Source organism: Microtus oregoni, unplaced genomic scaffold (genome assembly GCF_018167655.1).
Source record: "Microtus oregoni isolate MIOR12 unplaced genomic scaffold, Mior012 000054F_ref0000373, whole genome shotgun sequence".
In the NCBI taxonomy this organism is placed as follows: Eukaryota; Metazoa; Chordata; class Mammalia; order Rodentia; family Cricetidae; genus Microtus; species Microtus oregoni.
Window position 1 is genome coordinate 5,945,272 of NW_024543830.1, and position 26,310 is coordinate 5,971,581.

At 47.3% G+C, this 26,310-nt stretch overlaps 1 protein-coding gene across 1 annotated transcript in view; it reads left to right on the forward strand.

Annotated features, from left to right (window-relative positions):
• Notch2 (notch receptor 2) overlaps window positions 1–26,310 on the forward strand; it is a 140,665-nt gene that overhangs the window by 74,229 nt on the left and 40,126 nt on the right. The window contains exons 6-12 of the mRNA XM_041638022.1: window positions 13,655–13,888; window positions 15,210–15,365; window positions 15,943–16,131; window positions 17,271–17,384; window positions 18,127–18,240; window positions 20,165–20,398; window positions 23,254–23,364. Coding sequence (XP_041493956.1) covers window positions 13,655–13,888; window positions 15,210–15,365; window positions 15,943–16,131; window positions 17,271–17,384; window positions 18,127–18,240; window positions 20,165–20,398; window positions 23,254–23,364 — 1,152 coding nt within the window. The remainder of the gene's footprint in view (window positions 1–13,654; window positions 13,889–15,209; window positions 15,366–15,942; window positions 16,132–17,270; window positions 17,385–18,126; window positions 18,241–20,164; window positions 20,399–23,253; window positions 23,365–26,310) is intronic.

Genomic DNA, 26,310 nt, shown 5'->3' on the forward strand with positions numbered 1-26,310 from the left:
TGTTTAATACTGTGGGATGGAATGGGAACTAGTATCTTGGGCTGAGGTGTTCTCTATGAACAGATGGGAAAACACACCTCACATTTCTGTTATTTGGCTGTCCATCAGTTGTTAGAATCTGATCTTTAGCCCCTCGTCTGGAAGGCTGCCTTCCCACTCCAGTTTTGGTTTCCTGTCAGTTGGACAGATTGTCAGGGTGGTCACCTGAAGCATCGTCATTCTAGAGGGTCTTCTAAAGCTGCTGGGAGGCCATGTGGGTGGAAACAGCTGTGAAGGCGTGGGCTAGCCCGGGAAGGCTCTTCCTGCCCCGTGGCTTCTGTGGAATACAGAAAAAGCTCAGTAGCAGATACCTACTGAACAACTCACACGACCAGGACACTGAGAGTCTTTAAGGGGCACAAAGTAAAGGTAATTCCTATCTCATAAGATTTGTCAAGAAGGATAAATTCTATGTATAATCATAAGACGAGATAGAAAATATGAATGAGAGGTTCAAGAAGAGGCAGCGAGGATTGAGAGAAGCAAAGGAGCCTGTACTTTGACTTTGGTAGGACAGGGTGGGGCTAATGGCAGAGAGAGAGGGAACCCGAATAGAGGAATCAAGGTAAGACCTAGAGCCTCAGGTGGCAAGTCTTTGTGTGTGTGTGTGTGTGTGTGTGTGTGTTCCCATGGCAATCTGTTGAGTGTGTGACACAAACTGTGTCCATGAGCAAGGGCCTGAGCTGTGACAAGTCTACATTTTTGGGAAAATGGGGGAAGAGGTTGGTGCAGAGAAGGAGGCTGAGAAGGGCAAGGGGAGAGGAGATTGAAACAGAGCTTCGCCGAGGCACCACTGAGTCACAGCCTGCCCAGCTCCTCTCTGCCTGCCTCTGCTGCAGCGTCTGTGGGAGCATCTGGAGTACCCTGCCTGCTCGTCCTGACTTATAGGCTCAGCTGACCCGGTAGGTCACTGGACTTACTGTGTGTATACAGCATCCCTAGGACCTTTTTTAGTAAGTGATCCTGTTGAATGGGTAACAACCAGGAGACTCAAGAATGACAGGATCACCTTTTAAAAATAATTTTAAAAATTATCTTGAGTTATATGACGTAGCTTGTGTGTGGACGTGTGCACATGAGTGTAGGTGTCTACAGAAGCCAAGGGTGCAGTGTGCCCTGTCGCGGGAGCTGCGGGGTGGTTGTGAGCTCCTAATGTGGGTACCGGGAATTGAACTCCTGTCCTCTGGAAGAGCAATATGTGAGCTTAACAACTGACTTCTCTCCAGCCCTGATCTCATATCTTCTTTATATGACTGAATCATAGTCCCTGATATGTACATATCATATTTTTGTACCCATTTTCAGTTGATAGAAACTGCTGTTGTCTCTATCTCTTGACTGTTGTGAACAGAACTTCGGTAAATTTGGAAATGCAGCTGTCTCCATGATATACTGGTTTTATTTTCCTTTGTGGGATTGTTGAATCACTTGGTAGTTATATATATATTTTTTACTAGTTTTTGAGTGTTTTGTTTGCATGTTTATGTATGTACCATGTGCCTGCAGTACCTATGGGGGCCAGGAGAAGGCATTGGATGCCCTGAAACTGGAGTTACAGATGGTTACGAGTTATTGCGTGGGTGTTGGGAACTGAATCCAGGTTTCTGGAAGAGCAGCTGGTGCTCTCAACTGCTGATCCATCTCCCTATAGCTCTGTTTTCAAACTCTGGGTAGCTTCCATTGCTAGACATCCCCACCAACAGGGAGCAGGGTTTCCCACTTACCCCTTTCTCCACATTCTAGTTAGCATTTGCTAGTCTTGTTGGTAAGAGCAGCTCTTCCGGGAGTGAGAGAGGGTCTCCTGGCTTTGATTCACCTTGGTTTTATACTCGTCCTCTGTGGATTTTGCATGTGTAATCTGGTTTTAAAAATCCATCGTCCAGTATCGTTAAGAATTTTGAAATCGTAACGCGTCTTCTTAAATAGCATCCTGGGCTGTGTGTGCAGCTGGTGCTACTAGTCAGTTATATGATAGCCATCTCACCTGCGATACTTCATTTTGGTCAAGTTTTCAGTCAGTTAAGTGGCAGCGTGTGATGTGACTTTTCAGGAGATACAGCAGTGCACTCTGGGAGCCACCGGGCGCTGGAGACTTCAGTTGTCTTCATTTTTCTAGTGTCGAATTCTCGGTTCACCAATTCATGCTGAGTTTTTAGGCATTTCTGCTTTGCTTCTGGCAGTGAGTCCTTTGGGGCGGGATGCAGGGTCAGGCACGTGTTTCTTCTTCCTTGATGGTCAGCACTTCTGCCCTTGCTGTTTCCTTTGTGAGTTCTCAGTCTTCACCCCTTCCTCCCATGGAGCCCCCCTCTTCTCTCATGTTGTTTTGCATTTTATGGGAACGTCTCAAACTTTCTCCTTGGAACCCTGATTTATAGTTCCTTGTCTCCTGTTCCGTCCTTCACAGCTTGTGATCCTGAGTTTTATTTGCCCTCCATTCCTGTTTTCATGTGACACACAATTATCTTCATCCTTTTTGTCTCTGCTGCTTCTCAGCCCCTTCCACAGAGTCTGGTATTCTGTATTGTATTTTTTTTTCCCCCCTCATTCCTTTTAAAACCTAAATTTGTCAGTGTCTTGAGAGCAGAGAACCAATTCTTTCTCAGTGTACTGGTTCTTGGCAGTGGATGTTTTTACAGTGTGCTCTTTATCTAATCGTATGTGGCATACATCCATACTTTATATTGCAGGACCTTTTAATAGCCCCCATGTTGGATTTTTCCATATTACTCATTCTGCACAGAGTAACCGCTCGCCTGTAAATAGAGAAAGTCTGTGCTCTTTGGATCCCCTCACCCTGAACCTCCCTGTGAGGTGAGGTCTTTTCTGTGTCAATTGGCTTAGCAGTGAGGAGCCTAAAGAATTGGGGAGAGAGCCAAAGTGTGGGCCTTCTAGCAGGGGATTGAGGCTTGGCACCACCTCCCCTCCTGGAGAAGCCTGTGTGCCAGGGGTCAGCTTCCTGAATGCCAGCTCTGGCCCAGCTCTGCACAGAGGATGAGCCCGGCCGTGCTTTGGTGCCGCTGCATCCGGAGTTTGCCCCAGATGCACCCAAGCCTCTCCTGTTGCTGCAATGGCCACAATGGCCCACGACTCCTCTGTGCTTTACGTTGCTGTTGACCTGGAGGGGTGAAGTGCAGCTCAGACCATTCTTCTGAGGCAGAGCGCGCTTTCTGAAATACAAATCACATGCACTATTTCGTTGCTCAAATGCTTCCGTGGAGCCTCCTTGTTTTGGGTTGGGGTTGCAGAGCCCTGCATGGAACCTGTGCTCCCTACATCTCTCCACTACCCACGCCCAGCTTGTAATTCAGCTGCACCCATCCCTTTCATCGCCTCAAATGAACCATGGTCCCTCTTCACTCAAACCTGCACACATAATGTCCTGCCTGAAATGTGCCCCCTCCTTCCTTCCACCCACGCATATACTCTTACACAGCCAGCTCTGCCCATGTGTTCCTGGCTTTCACTTCGCAGTTTTCTTCTCTAACTCTCTGTTCTCCGGAGGCAGCAGGTACTCATTAAAATACTCGACACCTTGTATTATCATTGTTTGTTTGGCATAACCACTGTTTGTTTAAGGCTACAAGGTAGAAACTAGGGCTGCTTTGTTCATGGATAATCCCAGTACAAATAGTCCAGGGCTCACACAAGTGTAGGAGCGTTCGTGTGACTGTGTCTCTGTGTGTGTGTCTCTGTATGTATGTCTCTGTGTTTCTGTGCGTGTGTGTGTCTCTGTATGTGTGTGTGTGCCTTTTGTGGCAATGAATAAAGGGAGTATTAGATTTTCTCATTTCTGGTACCATTTTCCCCCTAGATTCTTTGTTTCCTTTTCTACTATGGACTAGGTTTGAAAACTTTTGTAAAATTGAGCTCATCACTTGTAAAGATGATGTTTGACAGTAAATGGGAAGAGCTTATAGAGATGTCTGGCACCTAGAAATTATTTAATGTATACATTTTTACTGTTGGAGGTCAGTAGTAGGTTGAAGTTGAGAGACTGGACCTCTCTCCCTGGCCTCTAGGCACATGGCAGTATTTGTAGGAAAACTGCAGGAGCTCCACTGGAGGGCGCTGTCATAGATGTCTTTAGGGATAGGGTAGCCATCAGTTAAGAAGGAATTGACACCATAACATAGAGCAAAGGGTTAGGACAGAGGCCGGGGCCATGACAATGGGATGTAGTTTATCAGATCCCCTCCACCTCCCAGGGGCCTGGGCTGAAGAGTTGCTGAGCTGACTGGCAGGTGTAGATAGGGGAATAAGGAGACTCTGGGGGAACTAACAAAGTAGAGACACCCTCTGTTGGTGTTGGAAAAGTAAGGTTCTTATTCTGTTGAGATTATGATAACTTAATAAGACAGAAAGATACAAACACTTATTTGATAATTAAATATTGAGCATTCCTAGATATTAATGATCAGCATTGTGCTAACTGTGGGGATTCAGTGATAAGGTAGACAGCTGCCATCAATTCTGTATGAAGTTTATGGCCCTGAAGTAAACAGTAGTGAGAAACACAAATATCCGATTATATGTAAAATCTGATTGGTGGTGAATGCCTTGCAGGATTAGTGGGGAATTTTTTTGCTTGTTTGTTTGTTTGTTTAGGCAGACAGGGTCTCTGAGGGGAAGACGATATCTTAGATATACATTATGATTAAGAGTTATGGAGAGAAACTCACAACGATCCCATTGAAATCAGGAACAAGACAAGGTTGTCCACTCTCTCCATATCTGTTCAATTTAGTTCTTGAGGCAACTAGCTAGAGTAATAAGACACCAAAAGGAGATCAAGGGGATAAAAATAGGAAAAGAAGAAGTAAAACTCTCACTATTTGATGATATGATATGATGGAGGAAGGTCATTGGTTAAGTAATAAAGAAACTGCTTGGCCTCATAGGTTAAAACATAGGTGGGAGCAGTAAACAGAACAGAATGCTGGGAGGAAGAGGAAGTGAGCTCAGAGACGCCATGCTCCCCTCTCCAGATGCGATAGCTCTTCTCTCTGAGACACACGGCGAGCTAGAATCTTCCCAGTAAGCGCACCTAGCTGTGCTACACAGATGATTAGAAATGGGCTAAATTAGTATGTGAGAATTAGCCTAGAAGAGGCTAGATAGAAATGGGCCGAGCAGTGTTTAAAAGAATACAGTTTGTGTGTTGTTATTTCGGAGCATAAGCTAGCCAGGCGGCCAGGGTGCTGGGGACACAGCCCCGCTGCTCCTATTACAACAATGATAGTTTACATAAGCTACCCCAAAAATTCTACCAAGGAACTTCTACAACTCAGAAACACTTTCAGTAATGTATCAGGATACAAGATTAACTCAAAAAAAAAAAAATCAGTAACCCTTCTTTACACAGATGATAAAAGGGCTGGGAAGAAATCAGAGAATCAACACCCTTCACAATAGCCACAAATAGCATAAAATGTCTCAGACTGACTCTAACCAAACAAGTGGAAGATCTGCATGACAAGAACTTTAAATCTTTGAAGAAAGAAATTGAAGAAGACATCAGAAAATAGAAAGATCTCCATGCTCCTGGGTAGGCAGAATTAACATAGTAAAAATGGCAATCTTACCAAAAGTAATCTACAGATTCAATGCAATGCCCAACAAAATCCCAGCAAAATTCTGAACCTGATAGAAGAGAAAGTGGGAAGTACACTTAAATGCATTGGCACAGGAGACCATTTACTAAATAGAACCCCAGCAGCACAGACACTGAGAGAAACAATTAATAAATGGGACCTCCTGAAACTGAGAAGCCTCTGTAAAGCAAAGGACATGGTCAACAAGATAAAATGCCAGCCTACAGAATGGCAAAAGATCTTCACTAACCCCACATCAGACAGAGGTCTGATCTCCAAAATATGCAAAGAACTCTTTTGATTGGTCATCAAAAGAACAAATAACCCAATTAAAAACAAAACAAAACAAAACAAAACAAACAAAAAAAAAAAAACAGCCTACAGACCTAAACAGAGAACTCTAAACAGAGGAATCTAAAATGGCTGAAAGACATTTAAGGAAATGTTCAACATCCTTAGTCATTAGAGAAATGCAAATCAAAACAACTCTGAGATTCCATCTTACACCTGTAAGAATGGCCAAGATCAAAATTTACACTGATGACAATTTATGCTGGAGAGGTTGTGGGGTAAAGTGAACACTTCTGCATTCCAATCCCTTTGGATGTCAGTGTGTCGATTTCTCAGAAAGTTAGGAAACAACCTTCCTCAAGACCCAGCAATATCACTTTTGGGTATATCCAAAGAATGCTCAGTTGTGCCACAAGGACTTGTGCTCAACTATGTTCATAGCAGCTTTGTTTGTCATAGCTAGAACCTGGAAATAACCTAAATGGCTCTAGACCAAAGAATGGATAAGAAAAATACAGCACATTTACACAATGGAGTACTACACAGCAGAAAAAAAATAATGACATCTTGAAGTTTGCAAGCAAATGGATGGATCTAGGAAACATCATGTTGAGTGAGGTAACCCAGACCCAGAAATGTACTCACTCATAAAGCAAAGAAAAACCAGCCCACAGTTCACAATCCCAGAGAACGTAGGCAACAATGAGGACCCTAAGAGAGACATACATGGATCTAATATACATATGGGAAGTAGAAAAAGACAAGATCTCCTGAGTAAATTGGGAGCATGGGGACTATGGAAGAGGGTAGAAGGGGAGAGGAGATGAGAAAAATATATAGCTCAATAAAAACAATAAAATCAATTAAAAAAAGAAAAGAAAGTTATGTGAGGAGGCTGGAGTGAGGATGTCTCCAGGCACAGGGGAAGAGAAGGAATGCCACCACTTGGAGAGGCGAACAAAGGCAGAAGTGGTGAAGCCGGTGGTGTTTTCAGGTGAGAGCGGGAAACATGAAAAGTACTGGAATTTTATCCTGAAGAGAAGTCATAAAGGGATTAAAGAAGCAGGTGGCACAATCTAGCTTGTATATTAAGATCATCCTGGGAGTGCTTTAGAAAATAACATTGGTCAGCCTGGCGGTGATGGTGCACACCTTTGATCCCAGCACTCTGGAGGCAAAGACAGGCAGATCTCTGTGAGTTTGAGGCCAGCCTGGTCTACAAGAGCTAGTTCCAGGTCAGACGCCAGAGCTACACAGAGAAACCCTGTTTCAAAAAACAAACAAACAAACAAAAAAAACCAACAAAAAACAAAAAGCATTGACTAGCATTGGTCATGAAGCAGGAAACGAGGTTTTTTTTTTTTTTTTTGAGGAGTCCTGAAGAAGATAACAGTATAGATTTAGTGCAGGAGTTCCTCAAGACTTTTGTATTTATCTCTGTGTGCGCTCCCCTCTTCCTCCCAGGGAACTTGTGCTTTGCTTTTCTTAGGGTGCACACACTCATTGCCCTGCGGACGAGGCTCCATAGTTTATCCAGCTAACATTGATCACAGTGGCCCAGCAGCCTGGCTTTTCCTCTGCTCTTTAACTTGAGAACTAAACTAGAGTGTGTCGGGGACGATGAGTCTGTAGGATAACGCTTTGGGAATATTCTCCGTGGCGCAAAGATAGAATCCCCAGAACGCAGGTGCAGGTGTGTAGTGACTGCTGGCTGGAAGGATGTGTCCAAGGTGACATTGTCATGAGTTACCCATCGTAGGGAAGGGAAGAGGGTCAGGGACAGTGAAGCTCAATTTTATGCTTCTCATGTGGGGATTGTTGTTGGAATAAGAGTTGACTCTTAGTGGGGTGACTGATGAGATCAGAGTATTTCTGCAGCCTTCACCTTTCACAGGCGAGTGGGGCAGCTCCTTCACAGAGCACAGGGCTCAGCAGAGTTCTCTGTCTTCTTGGCTGCCTCCTGTTCCCTCATCCCAGTCACTTGCTACTCTATGTCAGGCTGGTGTGTGTGATGCCTTGAGTTGTATAATGAGCTCCTTGAACCCTGGCTTGTTACAGCTGCTAAGTGTTGTCTGCGTTATTGGGCCGTGCCTCATTTGCCTAGAGCATTAGGATGGCCCAACCCCTACAAACCAGTGTAGCATCTTATTTATGAATGGCAGGTTGGTGGTGTTGCCTTTGTCTGCAGCTCCACTGTGCTCTCTTCCTCTTCTGAGTTTCTCAGTCTTCATGTTCCTCAGTAGCCAGCTCGGATTCCGCTCCCATGTTGGAAACTGACTTCTGTGGCAGTCTCACATTTCCAGCCTTTTTAGCACTTATTTCCACTTCGGATTTATGTTTCTAGTTCTTCTATAACCAGCTCTCCACAGTTGAACAGGCTAGCAAACCTCTGCTCCTGCTGGCCTCACCTAGAAAAGGAGTTTAATGTCGTTGTTTAATGTCAGTTTTCCCACAGACCCCAAGTGTATCTGGAATGCATTCTGAAGTGAACGGTAGATTTGGGAATGGGAGGAGAGAGTCGGTAGGATAAAGCTAAGCTGTGCCAGGTGCCGGGACAGCTGCAGTGGTGGTCACTATGGGAGACCGGCATTTGGAGGTGTGTTTTGTCACAAGCAGGGTCTGAGGGATGGTGACTTAGTCCTGTGACTCGGATGGTGTAGAGAGCATAAGGTGTGCAGAGTCCCAGGGCAGCATGTGAACTCAGCATGCGAAGAGCTGTGAGGAGCTGTTGTTAGCTGGAGAGGATCTGAAGGGGAGGGCTAGACTTGCGGAGTGTATCTGCCAGGCTGGAGCAGCAGTTCGGAAGGTTTTCCGTAGCTTCAGCTGGTGTTAGTGTCTACAGCCCCCACCAGCTGCAGTCGGGTGAGCGTGACATCTCAGGTCAAACTAACCTGGAGAAAATGGCTTACAAAGACTAGCTAGTCTCTTTTCCTTTCACCCGAGGAGGTTGGAGAGGGCCTGGTAGCCCATTCCATTGGTCCTAAGGTTAAATGGTAGCAGCCTGCAGTATCTCCACGTGAAGGTTTCCAAGAGGTGATTATTGTCCTCGGATGACTTGCCTCACTGAACCGTGCAGTGTGTTTGGGAGTTCACAGCGTGGCTGGTGTTGACCCAGACGGCGGCGGCATTGCCAGTACTGGTCCGCACTGACAGTTTAGTAGCCCAGAGAGACACAGCCACAACACAGGTCCCCTTTCTCACTGTGCACTTTTAATTGCTATGTAGCTAATAACTTAGTGTTCCCCCTCTTCCTGCTGGGAGTCACTTGTCACTGTGTCCACTGGCGACTGCCCCCAACTGTCCTTTGCCTGTTACATCGGGTTCAGAACTCATATTAAAATTTAAAGCCTCAGACCATCTCCAGTCCTTCCAAACCTCAGCAGGGGGTCTTCCTTCTCAAGTAAGCACCCTCCCTCCCTGTTACAGGCAAGGGCTCTTTGCTATGGGAAGTGGGGAAGCCAAATGACCAGAGAGCGTACACCCAGTGCTCCTGTGAGTACTGGAAATTTTCTCGTTCTGATGTCTCATGACCTCTGCCTTGCTGCTTTCACTGTGATGTTCATCTTAGGCAGCTGGGCCTTCTCGCTGGACCTTAAGAACTGCTGCAGTAAGGGGCATCGGGCTGGGGATGTAGCTAGTGGTAGAGCATTTGTTTAATATGTGCAAGGCCCTGGGTTCAATCCCAGTACTGCCAAAATGGGACGGGATGGAGGTGGGGTTGTCAGGTCTGGAGTTAGCCTGATGAAGGTTTTGGTGGCAGCAGCCCCGGGACTTGGGAAGCCCCTTACCCGTCCGAGCCTCACTTTCCCTCGTGGCAGGCTTCTGCCCAGGTTTCCTCCTGCTCAGAATGGGTGTAGACATGACATGGACAATCCTAGGAGACATTTCCTTTGGAACTTTCAAAGCGAGGGCTTGCAGTGACTATCCCAGCGATTGTCTTCCGCATCTTCAGTCATAGAGCTTGGTGACAGAACTGTACGAAGGACAGAAAACTTACCAGAAATGAGTTGGAGCCTCTTGTTCTAGAACCTGAGAATGATCTCTTTTGCAGGAGGTCATTCCCAAGCTGGCATGCCCTTAGCTGTCTAGATGTCCTGTCTAATGACCATAAAGATGAATAGATAGTCTCATTGAAGAAGCAGTGAACGGCCCACCCCTGAAGCACAGTTCCCCTCCAGGCAGAGCTTTGCCCCTGTGCATTTCCCTCTAACCCAGTGGAATGATTCATAGTTGTGGTCCCCCCACCCCCTCTCTCTCCCCCTCTTCTCCCAATCCTCTCTCCCCTCCCTCCCCCTCAATCCTTTCTCTCTACCTTCCACTCCTCTTTTTCAACCCCAGTCCTTTCTCCCCTCTCCCCCTCCTACCCCCTCAATCCTATCTTTTCACCTCTCCCTCCTCTCCTCCCTCTCTTCCCTTCCTCTCCTTCCCCATCCCCCTCCTCGCCCTCCCAGTCCTCTCTCCCCAACTCTCCCCATGCACCGGGAAGATGCAGCTTGCACAAGTGATTCCTCAGATAGGGTTACACCAAGTCTGGGTTGAGTGTAGGGCAAGGTGGACAATTACAGTCTCAGTTCCCTTGCGCTCACTGCCGACCCAGGGACCTCTGCGAGCCTGTCGCTCAGTTATAAACGACATGGTTTTCGTGACGGCTCACAATGTCTGCTTCATTGTAGACGAACTGGCTGTTAGTACAGTTTCCCAGGAGGGTCAGATTTCTTTTCCAAGGAAATATTATTTAACCTACTTTTTCTTTTTTTACCCAGCCTCCCTTACAACAGTACATAAGAAATATATGTGAAATATTTTTAAACATTCAGTGTCTCATACCCAGATTTATCTCGGGGCCTCACTAAAGCACGATGACATGGAACATGCTTGCATTCCACAAGTCAGTGTGGTCGGCAGCGCAGCTGTCTGAGTTAGTCTAAGTGTAACAGGCTAGACTCAGCAATTACCCAGTTTACAGCAGCTCCTTACCTACGTCTTGGTCATGTGTTTATTTCTCAGCCCCGCCTGAATCCTAATAATACAACTGCCATTCTTTGAAGTAGCGTTTCTGCTAGCAGCGTAAGGGAGCACATGTTTTGCAATGAATGCTATCATCGGTCCTGGAGTGGGTGTGTGCCGCTCTGAGCTCGTCCTCCTTGCTCTACTCCTCCTTTATTCTCTCCTTTACGCTCGTCCTCTCCTTCCCTTCATTCTGCATTCTTCCATCCTTACTGCTTCTCTCCTGCCCTCGTCTGCTCTCTCCCTCCTCTACCCCTTCCCTTTTCCTTTTCCTTTCTTCGTTTTGGTTTTTCAAGGCAGGGTTTCTCTGTTGCCTTGGCACACTGTAGACCAGGCTGGCCTCAAACTCACAGAGATCCACCTGCCTCTGCCTCCTGAGTGCAGGGATTAAAGGCGTGCCCTGCTTCTGCCTGGCTGATCCCCTTCCCTTTTCTCTCCCTCCCTTCATCACTTCCTCCTTCCCTTACTCACCCAGTCTTTCATTACTACACCTCACTCCTTCACTCCCTTCGTTGACCCATTCCTTCTCTCCTTCACCCATTGGCTCCCTTCCCCCTTTCTCACTTAGTTTGGAGTCATTGATACTTTAAGCGAAATTGGTAGAAACGCATCCTAAATCAGGAAACTCGCTGCACAGAGCCTGCTCAGGACTGTGCTGTGGGGGCTCGCAGTCAGCTGACTTCAGGGCTTGAGTGCCACCAAGGTTCTCTGTTTTACTCTGCACTTCTGAGTCACCCTGACTACTTTCTCTGCAGACAGCTGCCTTTCCCATTGTGTCCTGTGGCATAGTGTTCTTAGTTCACTAGTTTGGAAAGAGACACAGTGATGTAACTTGGGTCCGATGCCCATCCTGTATCCCGCAGTAAGGTGAGCTCACCTAGTCACAGGAGCTCTCTCAGAGACCCTGCAAATGACGCCAGGGGAGGAACATGAAGGTCTCTTAGCAGGAGCCTCAAGCATCCACACCCATACTATTAGACAAGGTTGTGACCTGTGCTGGGCACGCACAGAAAGCCCCCACCAGAGGTGGCAAGTGTGACAGACAGTTCTATCAGTTCTGTAGTAGGGGACGAAGGCTGAAGAGCAGCTGGTCAGCTAGGTTGGCTCACACTCACTCGGCTCATCGCTGGGCCCAGTGTGGGCCTTCTGCAGTTATACGACTGTAGATATTCTGGGGACTGTGGGCAGCTTTAGTATTTTTTAAATTTAAACGTTCTGTGTCTGACTTCTTTATAAAAAGACTCCTAATGAGACTTCCCCTTTCAGCTGATCATTGAGGGGTTTATTTGTTTATTTACAAAGGGAGATTGAATGGCATTTTTGTTTGGTTTCAGAATTTGTTATGATTTAGAGAATCCAGATCATCTTATTTTTTTTAAATATTTATTTATTTATTATGTATACAATATCTGTCAGTGTATATGCCCGCAGGCTAGAAGAGGGCACAGATCTCGTTACAGATGGTTGTGAGCCACCATGTGGTTGCTGGAAATTGAACTCGGGACCTTTGGAAGAGCAGGCAATGCTCCTAACCTCTGCGCCATCTCTCCAGCCCCAGATCATCTTATTTTGGTTTCCTTTGAAGCAAACTGTTTTAAACGGGTTCCAACCAGATCCGTTTATTCAGGTGGCCCGGCACCACACTGCTCTGGTGAGCCATGAGCTCAGCGTTGTAAGGCCTAGAAGAGGCTGCCTTTTCCTGTCCTTGTGGCAGCCGGGGCTCCTAACACATCTGTAGGAGCCCACACCCACCAGTCCCTTTGGTGCCCTCTGTGGGACAGCATGCTGGGCCTTGTTCCCGCAGGCTGAGACACTTCGCCCAGTCTCACTGCTCCTGGCTTTCCCTTTCACATCTCCCCACTTTACTGGGCCTGTTTGTTTGAAATATTTTCCATGTATTGCTCACTCTAACTTAAAAAAATGACCATTTTGAGACATTTTGATATTGAGATATATTTGTTTTGTTGAGATATATTTGCCTCTATTCTGAGATAATTGTGGCTTCACACACGGTTGTGAGCATGAATGAGAGAAATGCAGGAGCCTTTACCGACTGCCTTGTGGTTTAAACACCATGTGAGATTACTGCACAGTGTCCGCCAGTGTATTGACAGGGACCCATCCAGACAGAGAAAAAAGCCCTTGCGCTTTGGTGTAGGGGTTCCTTCTCATTTTCTCGTTATGTCTCTTCTGCATCGTTTATACTTTACTCTTCTTTTTTCAGTTTATTTTCTTTCTTAAAATATTTATTAATTTATTTTGATGTGTCTCAGTGTTTTGCTTGCATGTATGTCTATTTACCACATGCAAGCCCTCATAGGTCAGATCCCCTGGAATTGGAATAAGAAACGGATGTGAAGCTTCTGTGTGGTTCTGGGACTCAAACCCTGGTCTTTTGGAAGAGCAGCCGGTGCTCTTAATTGCTAAGCCATCTTTCCAACTCAGCTTTTTATTTCTTGGCCCAAGAATTCAGCTAAGTCAAGAGATCGACAGTTTGTCTTTTGTTTGGCCAACTGGCCAAATTTTCATTGTATCGTAGCTTCTAGAAGGGCCATTTCTTTTCTGATGAGTGTCATTTGGACAACTCAAGGGCACTTTAAAATATGTCAGAGGACGTGAACCGTCGTAGGCCCTACTTGCATCAGCTTCCGGCAGCTCATACAGGGGCTGGTATGGCACGAATCACTGGTGACATAAGGACCCTAACCCAGTATCCTCCCCCCAAGGGCAATTCTGCACGGAAGATGTGGACGAGTGTCTGCTGCAGCCCAATGCATGCCAGAATGGAGGCACCTGCACCAACCGCAATGGAGGCTACGCCTGCGTGTGCGTGAACGGCTGGAGCGGATATGACTGCAGCGAGAATATCGACGACTGCGCCTTCGCTTCCTGCACTCCGGGGTCCACCTGCATCGACCGTGTGGCCTCCTTTTCCTGCTTGTGTCCAGAGGGAAAGGCAGGTAAGGCCAGCAGAGTGCCAGAGCTGCAGAGCGAGCCGTGGGGAGGCTGCGAACACTCAGGCTCCAGCCTTCTCCTCCATGTGGCCCTTCTGTCCTGTTTGTTGCTGTCTGAGGGGACCGTTCTGTGTGCAGTCTGCTAGTGAAAACTTAGTTGTCTTCCTTAGACAGTCAGCTCAGTAGAATTCCTCAGGACCTTGGTCCGAAGAGCACTCAGAAGTCCAGACTAGATGACTAGTCCATGGAGTCCTTTTCAGAAGAAATACCCATTCCTTGAGAAGAGCGTGCTCCCACCGCGGTGCTCCTGAAGAGTCTGGTCAGGGAGCACTGCAGTTAGCCTGGTTCTCTAGACTGCTTCTAGGCTTAGGAGTAGCAGCGTACTGTGGAGTCAGCCCGAAAACCTGCACCCGGCCTTTCCCAGAGCCGCACCTCCAGCTTTGTGGAAGAAGCCTTGGCCAATTGCAGACTGGAAAATCCGGTTCCCACCAGAACCTTGCAGAACAGGAAGCCTAGTAGTATCCCTCCTCCCTCTTCCAATTCCACCCCGGCACTTGGCAGATCCCCCCCTCTGCCCTGCACCTGATCCGGGAATGCTGAAGTGGTTAGTGGGGTGCCATAGACAGATGAGGTTCAGTTCTGAAGCTAGTGAGGTAGATGCAGTGAGCCCGTGGTCATTAGGTAACATGACGTTGGAAAAGGAGGATGCAAGATAAGACACAGGAAGCCTTGGATACTTGACACATACTCACGTGAACACTTTTTATGTTTATCAGAAATTCAAATTTGACACATTTTCACATGAAAATTTTTATGTTTATCAGAAATTCAAATGTAATTGGACATCTGCTATTTTTGTTTGCTAATTCCGGTACTCTCCACAGGATATCTCCTGTTTCCTGTGTTCCTCCTCTAATGCTTTGGCCTATATATGCCCTGTCCTTGGACGAGCTCTCTAGCAGAGAACTCTAGTCTAAGCCCAGGTTGTCTGCACTAGCTGAGGGCTGTGGCTCATCCCTAACGGAGGAGCAAATGAAGGGAACAGTGCCTCCAGATCATGATGTTAAGAATTTGGTTCTCAAACTGGGTGTTAGCGGCACACACCTTTAATCCCAGCAGAGGCAGGTGGATCTCTTGTGAGTTCAAGGCCAGCCTGATCTATAAGAGCTAGTTCCAAGATAGTCTTCAAAGCTACAGTGAAGCATCGTTTCATAAAACCAAAAAAAAAGCATTTGTTTATCCTGCTTTTGATTAAACAAAACAAAACAAAAAAAGCTCTTCTCTAAGAGATTTGTGTTTGTCCTCTCTATTCTCTGTCCTGAGACAGGTCTCCTTTGTCATCTGAATGATGCCTGCATTAGCAACCCTTGCCACAAGGGGGCGCTGTGTGACACCAACCCCCTGAACGGACAGTATATTTGCACCTGCCCCCAGGGCTACAAGGGGGCCGACTGCACAGAAGACGTGGATGAGTGTGCCATGGGTGAGTGCCTGGCATCTTTTCTGGACTTGGAGGTGGTATCAGTGAGAGTTTCAGTGGGACTGCATTGTACTTTAGGCGTTGTTACACCCAAACCTTGATTCTTCCTGTTCCACACACATAGTTTACAATCAGCCTTTCCTGTATGACCATAAATCTCCTTCTGGGAATTAAGTAATAGGACTGACCTAGACCTGGTACTTAACAGAGGCTCTTGGGCTGGCATGATGACTCTGCTGTTAATCATGTTCTGTGCTTTCAGAGGGTCCAATTCAGTTCCCAGCACCCACATCAGGCAGCTCACAGCTGCCTGCAACTCCAACTTTGGGGGATATGACCTCATCTTCTAGCTTCACACACACATGCATGTACATACTTAATAATAAATAAATAAAATAAATACAAAGTCCTACCTCGGTGAGAGGTTTAGAATAAGGAAGAACACCACAAGATTGGAGATCACTCTGGTAATTCCTTTTATAAATTAATGAATAAACCTGAAAATAGAATGTTCTTGCTTAAAGCGTTGTAACTTTAAGACTGTCCCCTAACGTCCACATCTGGTTCTTATGTGTTACAGCCAACAGTAACCCTTGCGAGCATGCGGGGAAGTGTGTGAATACAGATGGCGCCTTCCACTGTGAGTGTCTGAAAGGCTACGCAGGGCCTCGCTGTGAGATGGACATCAACGAGTGTCATTCAGACCCCTGCCAGAACGATGCCACCTGCCTGGATAAGATTGGCGGCTTCACCTGTCTGTGCATGCCAGGTGAGTGGGACCGGCTGTGCTGACAGAGTACGCGGTGGTTCCCCGTGCGCGGTGCCAGCGTGGAACTGAGCAGGGCTGGGTCAGGACTGCCTTGCAAGCCCTTTAATTGCAGAGTAAGAGACTGCTGGGGTAGTTAGAGCAAAGCAGAGCAAATCAAACAAGACCACCATGTCAAGCGCCACTTCACACACTGGAAAACCACAGAAGCAGTTTCCCACTTGAATCATCTAAAGAGCAAGTTTCCTGATCCTCCAATAAATTACATACACCATCGCATTTCACTCACTGAAATGAGACGTTAGCCACCTTTCTGCAGGCACTTGTCACTTACCCAGAGGGGGACACTAGCTCATGGCCTGGGCTAGCTCTTCTGCAGGGCGCATTCTTGACTCCCAGAGGACAGAGAGGGGATGAGATGACAGTAGAGGCCAGCTGTGCTGTCTGATAAGGGATGCTCTAGCCTCGGAAGGAGGTCCTCCTAATCCTGCCCTGCACCTCAAGAGCACCAGTGCCGCTGGTCTTTAGGAAGAGAGTGGGGGAGTCCAGAAGCTAGAAGTAGGTCACAGAATGTGGGGAGTTTTTGTTGGGTTGCTGTCTCGCTGAGCATCCTGGGGGTAACCCTGGCATTGTCACTTGTCACTCTGGGAAGTCCCTGACAGAACCAGTTAAAGGCTCACAGGCAAGAGACAATGACGACATGGGGAGGGCACGTGGCCACAGCTCCTCACATTTCTGGTAGATTGGGAAGCAGAGATAGATAATGGGGCCAGAAGCAAAGCTAAGTTGTTGTCCTAAAGTCCCATTGCCGGTCTACCATGTCGCATGCTCCAAAGGTTTCATAGCCTCCTTACACAGCGCCAGATGGGGACCAGATGTTCAGATACGCAAGTCTGGAGGGGTATTTCACATTGATACTGCAGCATCCTTGCCCCTTCCTCACCTTAGCAAAGACGTCTTACAGTGTCTACACTTGGCTGACTGTCGGGACTTTTTTTTGTAAAAAGCGCAGCAAAGTCCCTCTGTGTTTGAAGAAGTGTTTGTGCTCCAGGGCTTTGTAGCCATCTCAGCACATTTCTGCCTTCTTGGCTGGAATGCCCCTTTATCTGTGTCTGAAGCACGTGTGTGGTCCGTTTGTGCAGGTTTCAAAGGTGTGCATTGTGAACTGGAGGTCAATGAATGCCAGAGCAACCCGTGTGTAAACAACGGGCAGTGTGTGGACAAAGTCAATCGCTTCCAGTGTCTTTGCCCCCCTGGTAAGTGCCTACCACCTGCCCCTCTGTTCTTCCAAAGCACCAAGCCAGCTGACCACAGGAAGGGGGAGAGAGGGAATGTGTGTGGGCTGTGCATGAGGAAATCATTAAAAGTGAGTTCTTGGGGAGAGACTTTGTGTGTACTGAGGTGGGGAACTGTTTTAGCCAGTCTGTCTTCCAAGTCTTTTGTGGCCTGAAGTCCAAGTCTGTTCTTGAATGACCCCTGACCTCCCTGTCTGTGTCTACATTTTCAGAGTGCTCACACCTCACAGAAGCACAGGGTCTTAGTTTTTCCTAGTGAGTCATATTCCTAAATCCCAAGACATTTTATCTCATTAACTTCAGGCAGGCAACATGCAGCAGATTTTTTCCAAGGTCCTCTGCCTCCGCTGATGTTGAAGGCATGCCAGCTGACTGCTGTGGACAGTGGCTTTTCCACTTCCTCTTCAGAGTGAAGATCCTTTCAGTCTGGAAATATAGTTACTAGCTTGAGACTCCATCTTTCCATAGTGTCTCAGTTCCTCTTCCTTTTGGAGAAGATTCCTGTGCTCTGAAGAAGCAACAGTAGAAGCCCCAGGGCCTCTGACTTCTGAACTTTGCCCAGATGTTCCGAAAGTCACCTGCCAGGGAGAGTCATCTGCTTGGTGACCCATTGGCATATGCTCTGCCAGTGATTTAACCCACTCTTTTTAATGAAGGAAGATTGGTGAGTCATTGATTTGTGTCGCTTCTGTACCCCTTCAAGGTTTCACGGGCCCAGTGTGCCAGATTGACATTGATGATTGCTCTAGTACTCCATGTCTGAACGGGGCCAAGTGCATCGATCATCCGAATGGCTACGAGTGCCAGTGTGCCACAGGTAAGCACAGCCTGCTCTCCATCGCTTGGGAGGCCTCTGCCAGCAGGACGACTGTCTTCCACTAGCCGCTCATCGTCACTCTGCCAGCGGGACGGCTCGTGCTCGAGAGAGCTGTGCTGCAGACTTCCTGCTGCTCCTCCAGTACCCGCCTCCCTGTTACTGCCACGGTGGTTCTGTCCACATGTGCGGTTGGTGTCTGTGTTTGTGGGAAGCTTCTAGCTGGCTTCACTGACTCCTCGGGAAAAGGAGAATTCTAGGAGAAAGCTGCCCCTCACCGAGGCTCTCTGTAGGGCCTGGCTCTTGTCTCCTGAGCCAGGCCTTTATGCAGTTCAGTGGCCTCTGCTTCTAGGATGCAGGTGGTCTTGAGAGTTGGCAGTAACTGACTACAGAGAGCTCTGTGTAGGAAGGTCCAATACAGATTTGAGTCTGTATTCCCAGGAGATTTGGTCAAACAGATGTACATTTCTGGATCTTGGACCATGTTTCTCCTTGGGAGTGGATTTCATTAAGCCAAATGGTCACGTCACACTTGCTGTACAGGAGTGTACCTCAGTGTGGAGAAGGTCTAGAAATGATTAGGAAAGGAAACTTCTTACTCCTTTGACTGAGACAGAAATCACAAGAAGGGACTGGAGAGCTGGCTCAGTGGTTGAGAACACCGGCTGCTCCTGCAGAGGACCTCGGTCTGGTTCGCAGCACCCACCTAGCAGCTCACAAGCATCTATAGCTCCAGTTCCAGGGGATCTGACACCCTCTTCTGGCCTCTGTGGGCATCACACACACACACACACACACACACACACACACACACACACACACAGTGCACTTGCATATGTACAAGCAAGCAAATAAATACCCCATACATAAACAAAGTCATGGGTAGAGCCACACATGAATTAGCAAAGAGGTTCTTAGACTATAGACTTTGTGCGTATGATTTCCCTCAGATTTCAGAAAAGCAAACTTAGCCCACACAGTTGCGCGGAACGCCAATGCTTCTGTTGTAGGTGAGGATACTCCTGAGCTGCGTTTTCTTCATAAAAACCATTGCCTTTTGTTGGAGACATTCCAGGCTTTGTCTTCCAGCCAGCTTCTGTGGAGCATGACTTCACGGAAGTGAGGTTAAGCCCTAGATCTCATGTTTAAAAGGGATGAGAGGGCTGGTAAGGTGGCTAAGAGGGTAAAGGCACTTGCCCTACAAGCCTGAAAACGTGAATTTGACTCCCAAGTCCCATGGAGCAAGGAGGGAACCGACTCTGAAAAGCTGTGTCTTACCTCTACATAGCGTTGTGGCATATACACACCAAAGCAACCAATTAAAAATAATAAAAATAAAATTAAAGAATAAAAGGGAGGCAATCGTCCTGGAGCCTTCCAGGAAGAGGCAGGACATGGATCTCGTTATAGCTCAGTTGTGGGAACTCTTATCTCGTTGTCTTTCAAATGGCCAAGAGCAGATCATTCATCTTATTTAATGGGTATTTATTTAGAAGCCAGTAGCGCAGCACATTGTGGGGAGCTGTGGGACTCCATCTATGCCCTCCAGTGTCAGAACTGGAAGACAGGATACCTGAAACCTCAATCAGCCCCTGTGTTTTGGGAGGGAAGATGCTCAGACACAAGCGTGCAGGGAGGATGTGTGGAGCGCTCTTCCGGGAAGCCTAGGGCCAGTGAGGCTGTGAAGGCAGCAGGGGATGCAGGACTCAGGCTGGGAGCATTTGAGCTCTGCAAACTCCATCAAGAATCCTTGTGCCTGGGTCCCCAAGCTCGAATTCTAAATCAAACAAGCAGTTCCCACTGCCGAAGGCCACCTGTGGGGGTTGTTCCAGAGGTGGGATGTGCAGGGCAAATGGACAAACTGCCTTTGAGTGTCCACACAGCCTGTTTGCTAGTTTGAGATCCATCAGTAAACTTCCTTCTGCAGGCTTCACTGGTGTCTTGTGTGAGGAGAATATCGACAACTGTGACCCGGATCCTTGCCACCATGGCCAGTGCCAGGATGGGATTGATTCCTATACCTGCATCTGCAACCCTGGGTACATGGGGGCCATCTGCAGTGACCAAATTGATGAGTGTTACAGCAGCCCTTGCTTGAATGATGGACGCTGTATTGACCTTGTAAATGGCTACCAGTGCAACTGCCAACCGGGTACATCAGGTAGGACAGTCCCGCCCTCCTTCCCTCCCTCCCTTCCCCCTTCTTCCCTCTCTCCTTCCCTGCCACCGTCTGGGGTCTTTGGCATCGTCAGTCTGATGTGACCTCTCTCCCAGGCCTGGGTCTGGTGGAGCCTTGGCCATTTCAGGCGAAGTTAGGGGAAGGAAACACTTTGCCTCGCACCCTGGTAGTTGCAGAGTCGGACGCCAAGCAGCCAGCTCTGTTTCCAGGGCTCCTGGGTGGCTCCTGAACCTGGAGGGGTTCTGCTAGCCAGACGAGGGCCAGCTCTCTCTTATCAGGAGTTTTGGAGTCAGTTCGTCAGGCAGCGGTTTCACAGGTTTCCCTGGATTCCATTTTACCTGTTGGGAATGATCCTGGGCCCAGCTGTAGCTGTAGACAGAGAAATACTGTGTTCAAGATCAAAGGGAAATGTATTAGTGGAAGATTAACCAGTGAGAGCCTTTTTGAGCAGGGGACCTGCCAATACACAGGGTGATTTGTTGGGGGCTCATCCTGGACTTAAGGAAGTTAGCCTGCGGAGGGGGCAGAGGTAGTGGAGTGGGTAACTGCCCTGATTTCATTGTGCTCCTTCAAATCCATTTCTTCAAACTTGTCAAAGGCCCTGGTCTCCATCCAGGGCCTCACACATGCCAAGTTTGAAAACAAAGTCCTTTTTGAATTGCTCAAGCATACGAAAAACATCCCATGCCTTCACAGCTGAGAACGCGGGCCCCCTCCCCACATTTAGATAACTCCCTCGCAGGGCTGAATAGAGCTTTGTGAGACCTTCCAAAAGCAATTTGCTTCCGGGCTGGTCCCCAGACATGAGAAATTGCAGTACGGGGGCAGTGTGAGAGATTTACAAGCAGCTGAATGGACGCCTTTAGAATGGAGGGGCTGCTTTAGGTTTGCCGTCTTCCCCATTGTAACAAACATCACTGGAAACCTGGCGAGTGCTCGCTTGGCAGGAACTTACTTTCCTCCAGGGCTACATCCTTCTGCCAGACTGTATCAGGTAGACTTTCCTTCGGGGGACAGAGGCAAGAAGTTGATATTCATGGTCTGCCCCAGGCAGCGTGCAGAAGCCCAGACCCATTGCCGCAGCTGTTTGAAGGAACAGCGTAGAGCTGCCTGCGGTGATGCAGAGCTACTGGTCTGTAGTTAGTGGCGAGGAGTGGGCGAGTGCTGAGGACCTGCTTGAAAAGTCCATTTAGGAGACGTTGTTGGTAGACTGGTCATCATGGAGTAGGAATTTCTGATTCAGCTGTCATGCAGTCTCTGTTTGTAGTTTGAATTTGGGAGGGATCATCATAGCTTGCTAACCATTCCTGTGGTTTTCACTGGATGCTTAAAAGGAGATCGACTCTTCACTTTTGGGACCTTTCTCATCTGTGCTTTTATGACGATAAACTGTTGAAGTGATTAGTTCCTCTGGGTTTCAAGTGACCCAGAATGCTTATCGTTAAGGAAGAAGAAAACAGCCAAGGAGACAGTCTAGCAGCCATATCGAAGCCACTTAGAGACCACAAGAATCTATGGGCTCACAAACCTCAGGCGAGGACCGCACAAGCAGGGCAGCCGCAGACCTACGGTCTCAAAGGGCAGACGTATCAGTATGGATGTTTGAGGCCCAGCTTGATCAGGTGTCATTTTCAACTCAAGTGAACCACGAGCCCAGGGGCTAGAGGTGCCTTAGCATGCTGGGTCTTCGTGGGTTGAGGACTGAAGGTTAGAAGGGTCTCCTTGTGTGCAGGAATACAAAAGCTGGTGAGGTTAGCCTCATCAGCACAGCAAGACTGCACGGCATTCTGGAACTAGTGCAGAGGTGGTAACTATCGACACATATTTGACCCACGCACAGATAATACTGCTTGTGAGTGAATTGACACGGTGACATTTGGTCTAGAAGTTTCACCTGCTTATATTCTTCTATGAGTTTTTATTTTTATCCCTTTTCTACCAAAGGTACTCTGTGGTACCCACAGAGCTTTCTTAGATACACACTAACTAATGTAATGTATTACCTTGTATTAACCATTATATAACCATGACAACAATGATGCTTGGTGTATCCCTGCTATTTAGTTACTCTTGTCTACCAAACTCATGTAAATGTAGCTAGACCCTCACTCACCCAAAGAGCAGGCCAGGAGCCAAGCATCACAAAATGCACCCAGAATTTTATCTCAACGCCTACAGTAACCATCAAGCTTAAGGTGATAGATACAAGTTCTAAAATTTGATTTCAAGGCTTAAATTTTATTTTAGGTGTAAAATATTATTAGCTATTTTACTAAATATGATAGGTTTATTTTCTTCTAATATTTGCTAAGAAATTGCTAAGACTAATTAGCCTTGATTTGTTTGTTTAAGTTGAGGTGGAATTCTGGGAAGAATGCTGCTGTTTCAGCTCACCCGCTCCTGGCTATGATGTTTTCTCCATCTGAGGGCTGAGAGTTAACAAGTTATAAAGTGACAGATTTTAACCTCTTCACAAAAGCTATTCTTAGGTGAACCACAAACATGTGTGTTTGGCTGTGGGTGTGTAGATATGAGTATACAGTTGAGCCCCACTGCCTGGATCCTGGCTAAGATGCTGACAGTTCTCCCTATATTGCCTTTGTACCATTACCATGGCAACCGACTAGAAGGGACAAATCATGGCTAAATATGAGTAGTCCAGTCCTCTTGGCTGCTCAGTCCTGGATTCTGTGGACTGTACTTGGCGAAGCATTGCTTTGTTCCGTTAGGACTGTCTGGATTTTCCTCAGACTTCTGACCACATAGCACCGACTGGGGACGGAAGTTCTAGCATTCCTGTGGTAATACAGAATCATTTCTCTGGGTCTCTTTTACAGGACTTAATTGTGAAATTAATTTTGATGACTGTGCCAGCAACCCTTGTGTGCACGGAGCCTGTGTGGATGGGATCAATCGCTACAGTTGCGTCTGCTCTCCAGGATTCACAGGTAATGCTCCTTGCATTCCGAGAGGCCTCCATTAGCCCCCAGTTGGAAAAGGGACCCCTAAGTGAAAGTCACTGTTTTTGGTTTTTTTTAACCAACTGAAAAATCACCTTTTTACCTCTCTCCTGTTTCTCTGAGTCTCTGAAAGGTTTGTGACCTGCTTCTGTACTTCTGAGCCAGTTTTCTGTTTCCAGACCTATCCTAAATGCAAACACAGAATTTCCTTTAGCGTTTCCAGGCCACATGTTTCTTGCTCCTTGAGAACTCCTGGTCGACTGTACCTCTCCGTCACTGTGCTTGGGTTAATGCCACCAGAGCTACTTTTGCCTCTCTCCAGGCAGTGGCCGGTGCCTTCTGTAGAGCTGCATCCAAGGTAAACATGCATGGAAACACTGGCTGCTTATCTTGGTCTCTTGCTTCCTCTGGGAGCCTGTTGTTTGAGGAGACCACCCATATTTGGCTAGAGTAAGCAATCTCGTTTGGCCCATGAAAAGAAAGTAAATTAAAGTGAAACTGTATTGTCACTATTCCTTAGGGGTAAACCTCTGGAGAACCTGCAAGTGTGCCCTCAGGTGACATATGGTCCACACATTTCTCTCTTCTTTTTCCTGTTATAACATTGTCATTTAATTTTCTGGTTAAATTGTTGTTGGGGTCCTCAGTGACATCTAAGTATGGGGAAAGCCTCATTGTGAGGGTGCACTGTGTGTTCTGATCTTCTGGACGGTACTACACACAAGGAGGCATAGGGAATATTATCCTTCAGGAGTTGCCGTATGATCATGTACTCCCCAGGTGAGCAGCCCAAAGGGCAGCCAGGGCCAGGTGAAGAAATGCCTGCCGCTCACTAGCTGGGTGCTTCGTTTCTCTCTGCTAGGGTGTGACCACGACACTTGGATAGGAACATTTGTGGCCCCAGTGGACCTCAGGTCTTCCTGGTCACAGTGTGGTGAAAGTTCCATGCCTCCCACCCACTGAGGTAGCCTGGTGAACCTGGGCATCTTGAAGGCTCTTCTCCAAGGTCAAGTGGGACCTGAGAACAATACACAGGCCTGCTGGAACGCAGTGGAGTTCCAACTGTAACAGGAAGAGAACACTCAGTTTGTACGAATGAGTTACTCTGTCTGAGCTGGGGGAACAAGTTGCTTGATCATCTCACTCACCAGAACAGCTACTGCTCCTCTGGTATTGAAGAGAGGCCAGAGAGTGGAGAGGCAAGTTGTGTTCCCAGTGCCCTGCAGCCAGGGTTTTGCCCCAGGCATCTGACCTCAGAGCCCAGGCTCATTCCCACCACAGCCAAGGAGGAGCCTATTATGGTTTCCTTTGGGATTTGTGGAAGGTTTTTCACCAGACTTAGTTTTTTAAATGTTAGTGAATCATATTCTGTCTTGTTTTTAACATTCAGCAAATCAACAGGGTCAAAGAGGGAGCACATAGGCTAAAAATATTCTAAAATAAACATAAGGTGTAGCATGAAATTACATAACTAAGAGATGGAATGTTTTGCTTACTGGGTGGTGCCCTCTTCTTGGGAACTCTTTTCTGGTCCAAGAGGTTGTTTTGTAAATCTGTTGCTGGAAATGTCCAAGATTCATGAGCAATAACTGTGAGGTATTTGGGGTTTTTTCCTTCTATTTTATTTTAATAATTTCCCCTACCGTTTTCATAAGAGCTTTAAAAGACCTGAGGGAAGCCTTTGTCTCTTGACTTTTAAAGGCTGTTCTCTGTTCTCCCACGAGTTCTTGATACTCTTCTTAGATAGGAGAAAGTCAGGCATCATGGGATTCCATAAACTCCTTTTCGTTTTCCAAAGCCCCTCACAATATTTGGATTACAGGCCTGGGGGAAGATGCCCACAATCCCAGCTGTTCTGAAAGCTGATGCAGGATAGACACAAGCCCAAGGCCTGCCTGGACCACAGACTGAATTCAAGGCAGCTGGACAACTTAGTAAGACCATGTTTCAAATTGAAAAAATTAAAAAAAAAACATACACAAAAACAAAACCAGGACTAAAGATACAGTCCAGTGGTGGAGTGCTTGTCCAGCATGCTTGAGGCCCTGGGTTCAATCCCAAGTCAAAAAAGAAACCAAAAAGGAAAACAGTCAAGCCCAAACCCAGGAACTATCCTCCTGAAAGCAAAAACCTCCAGCCTCCCTCAATCTACTGTCTTCCTAAATTCTCCTAAGGATCCATACGAAGAGCTTTTCTGCCCTCAGTTTGATAGGTCAGTGAGCTACGGAGAGCACCCTCCTCCCCAGGAAGGAACCCTCCTCCTCCTCCGTCAGCAGTAGTTAGGACAGAAGATGTTCTCAGTACACACTGCTCTCCAGCCTGGACCCAAGTCCATAGGGTAGCGCTGTCAGTCATTACACTCCGATTGACATGCTGTAAACAGGAAGAAACATATAGCGAATGCTCACATTGCTCATTGCTGAGCCCCATGGTGGCACCCCACGGTGGCACCCCACGGTGGCATAGCCAGCAGTAGCCATTTCTGATACCCAGTGGACCTACATGCAGGCAGAGCATTTCAAAAGTAGCTGCCAATCTACACAGTAGAGTGTATGTGTAGGGACTTGTGCTAACTCCCATCAAAATGAATCAAAGCTTTATTCTGGAAATTGTTCAAAGGCGAATGAGGGACTGGGGGGTGTAGCTCAGTGGTGTAGTGCTCGCAAAGCCCAGGTTTTATCCCCAGCACCACACACACACACACACACACACTAGATTTAAAATTGTGGTGGCTCCTCTGAACACTTCGAAGACTGAGGCAAGACATGCGGCGGGAAATGGCAGCTGTCCCAGACTGTGGGTCTTTACCACGGGAGCCACCAATAATGAATGGTCCAGAGTGCATGGGAGGCCGGAAGCTTGCTAATGCCTTACTTTAAAAGATGTATCGCTTTCATTCAGGACTTCCTGAACTGAATAAATATAGTGTTATTC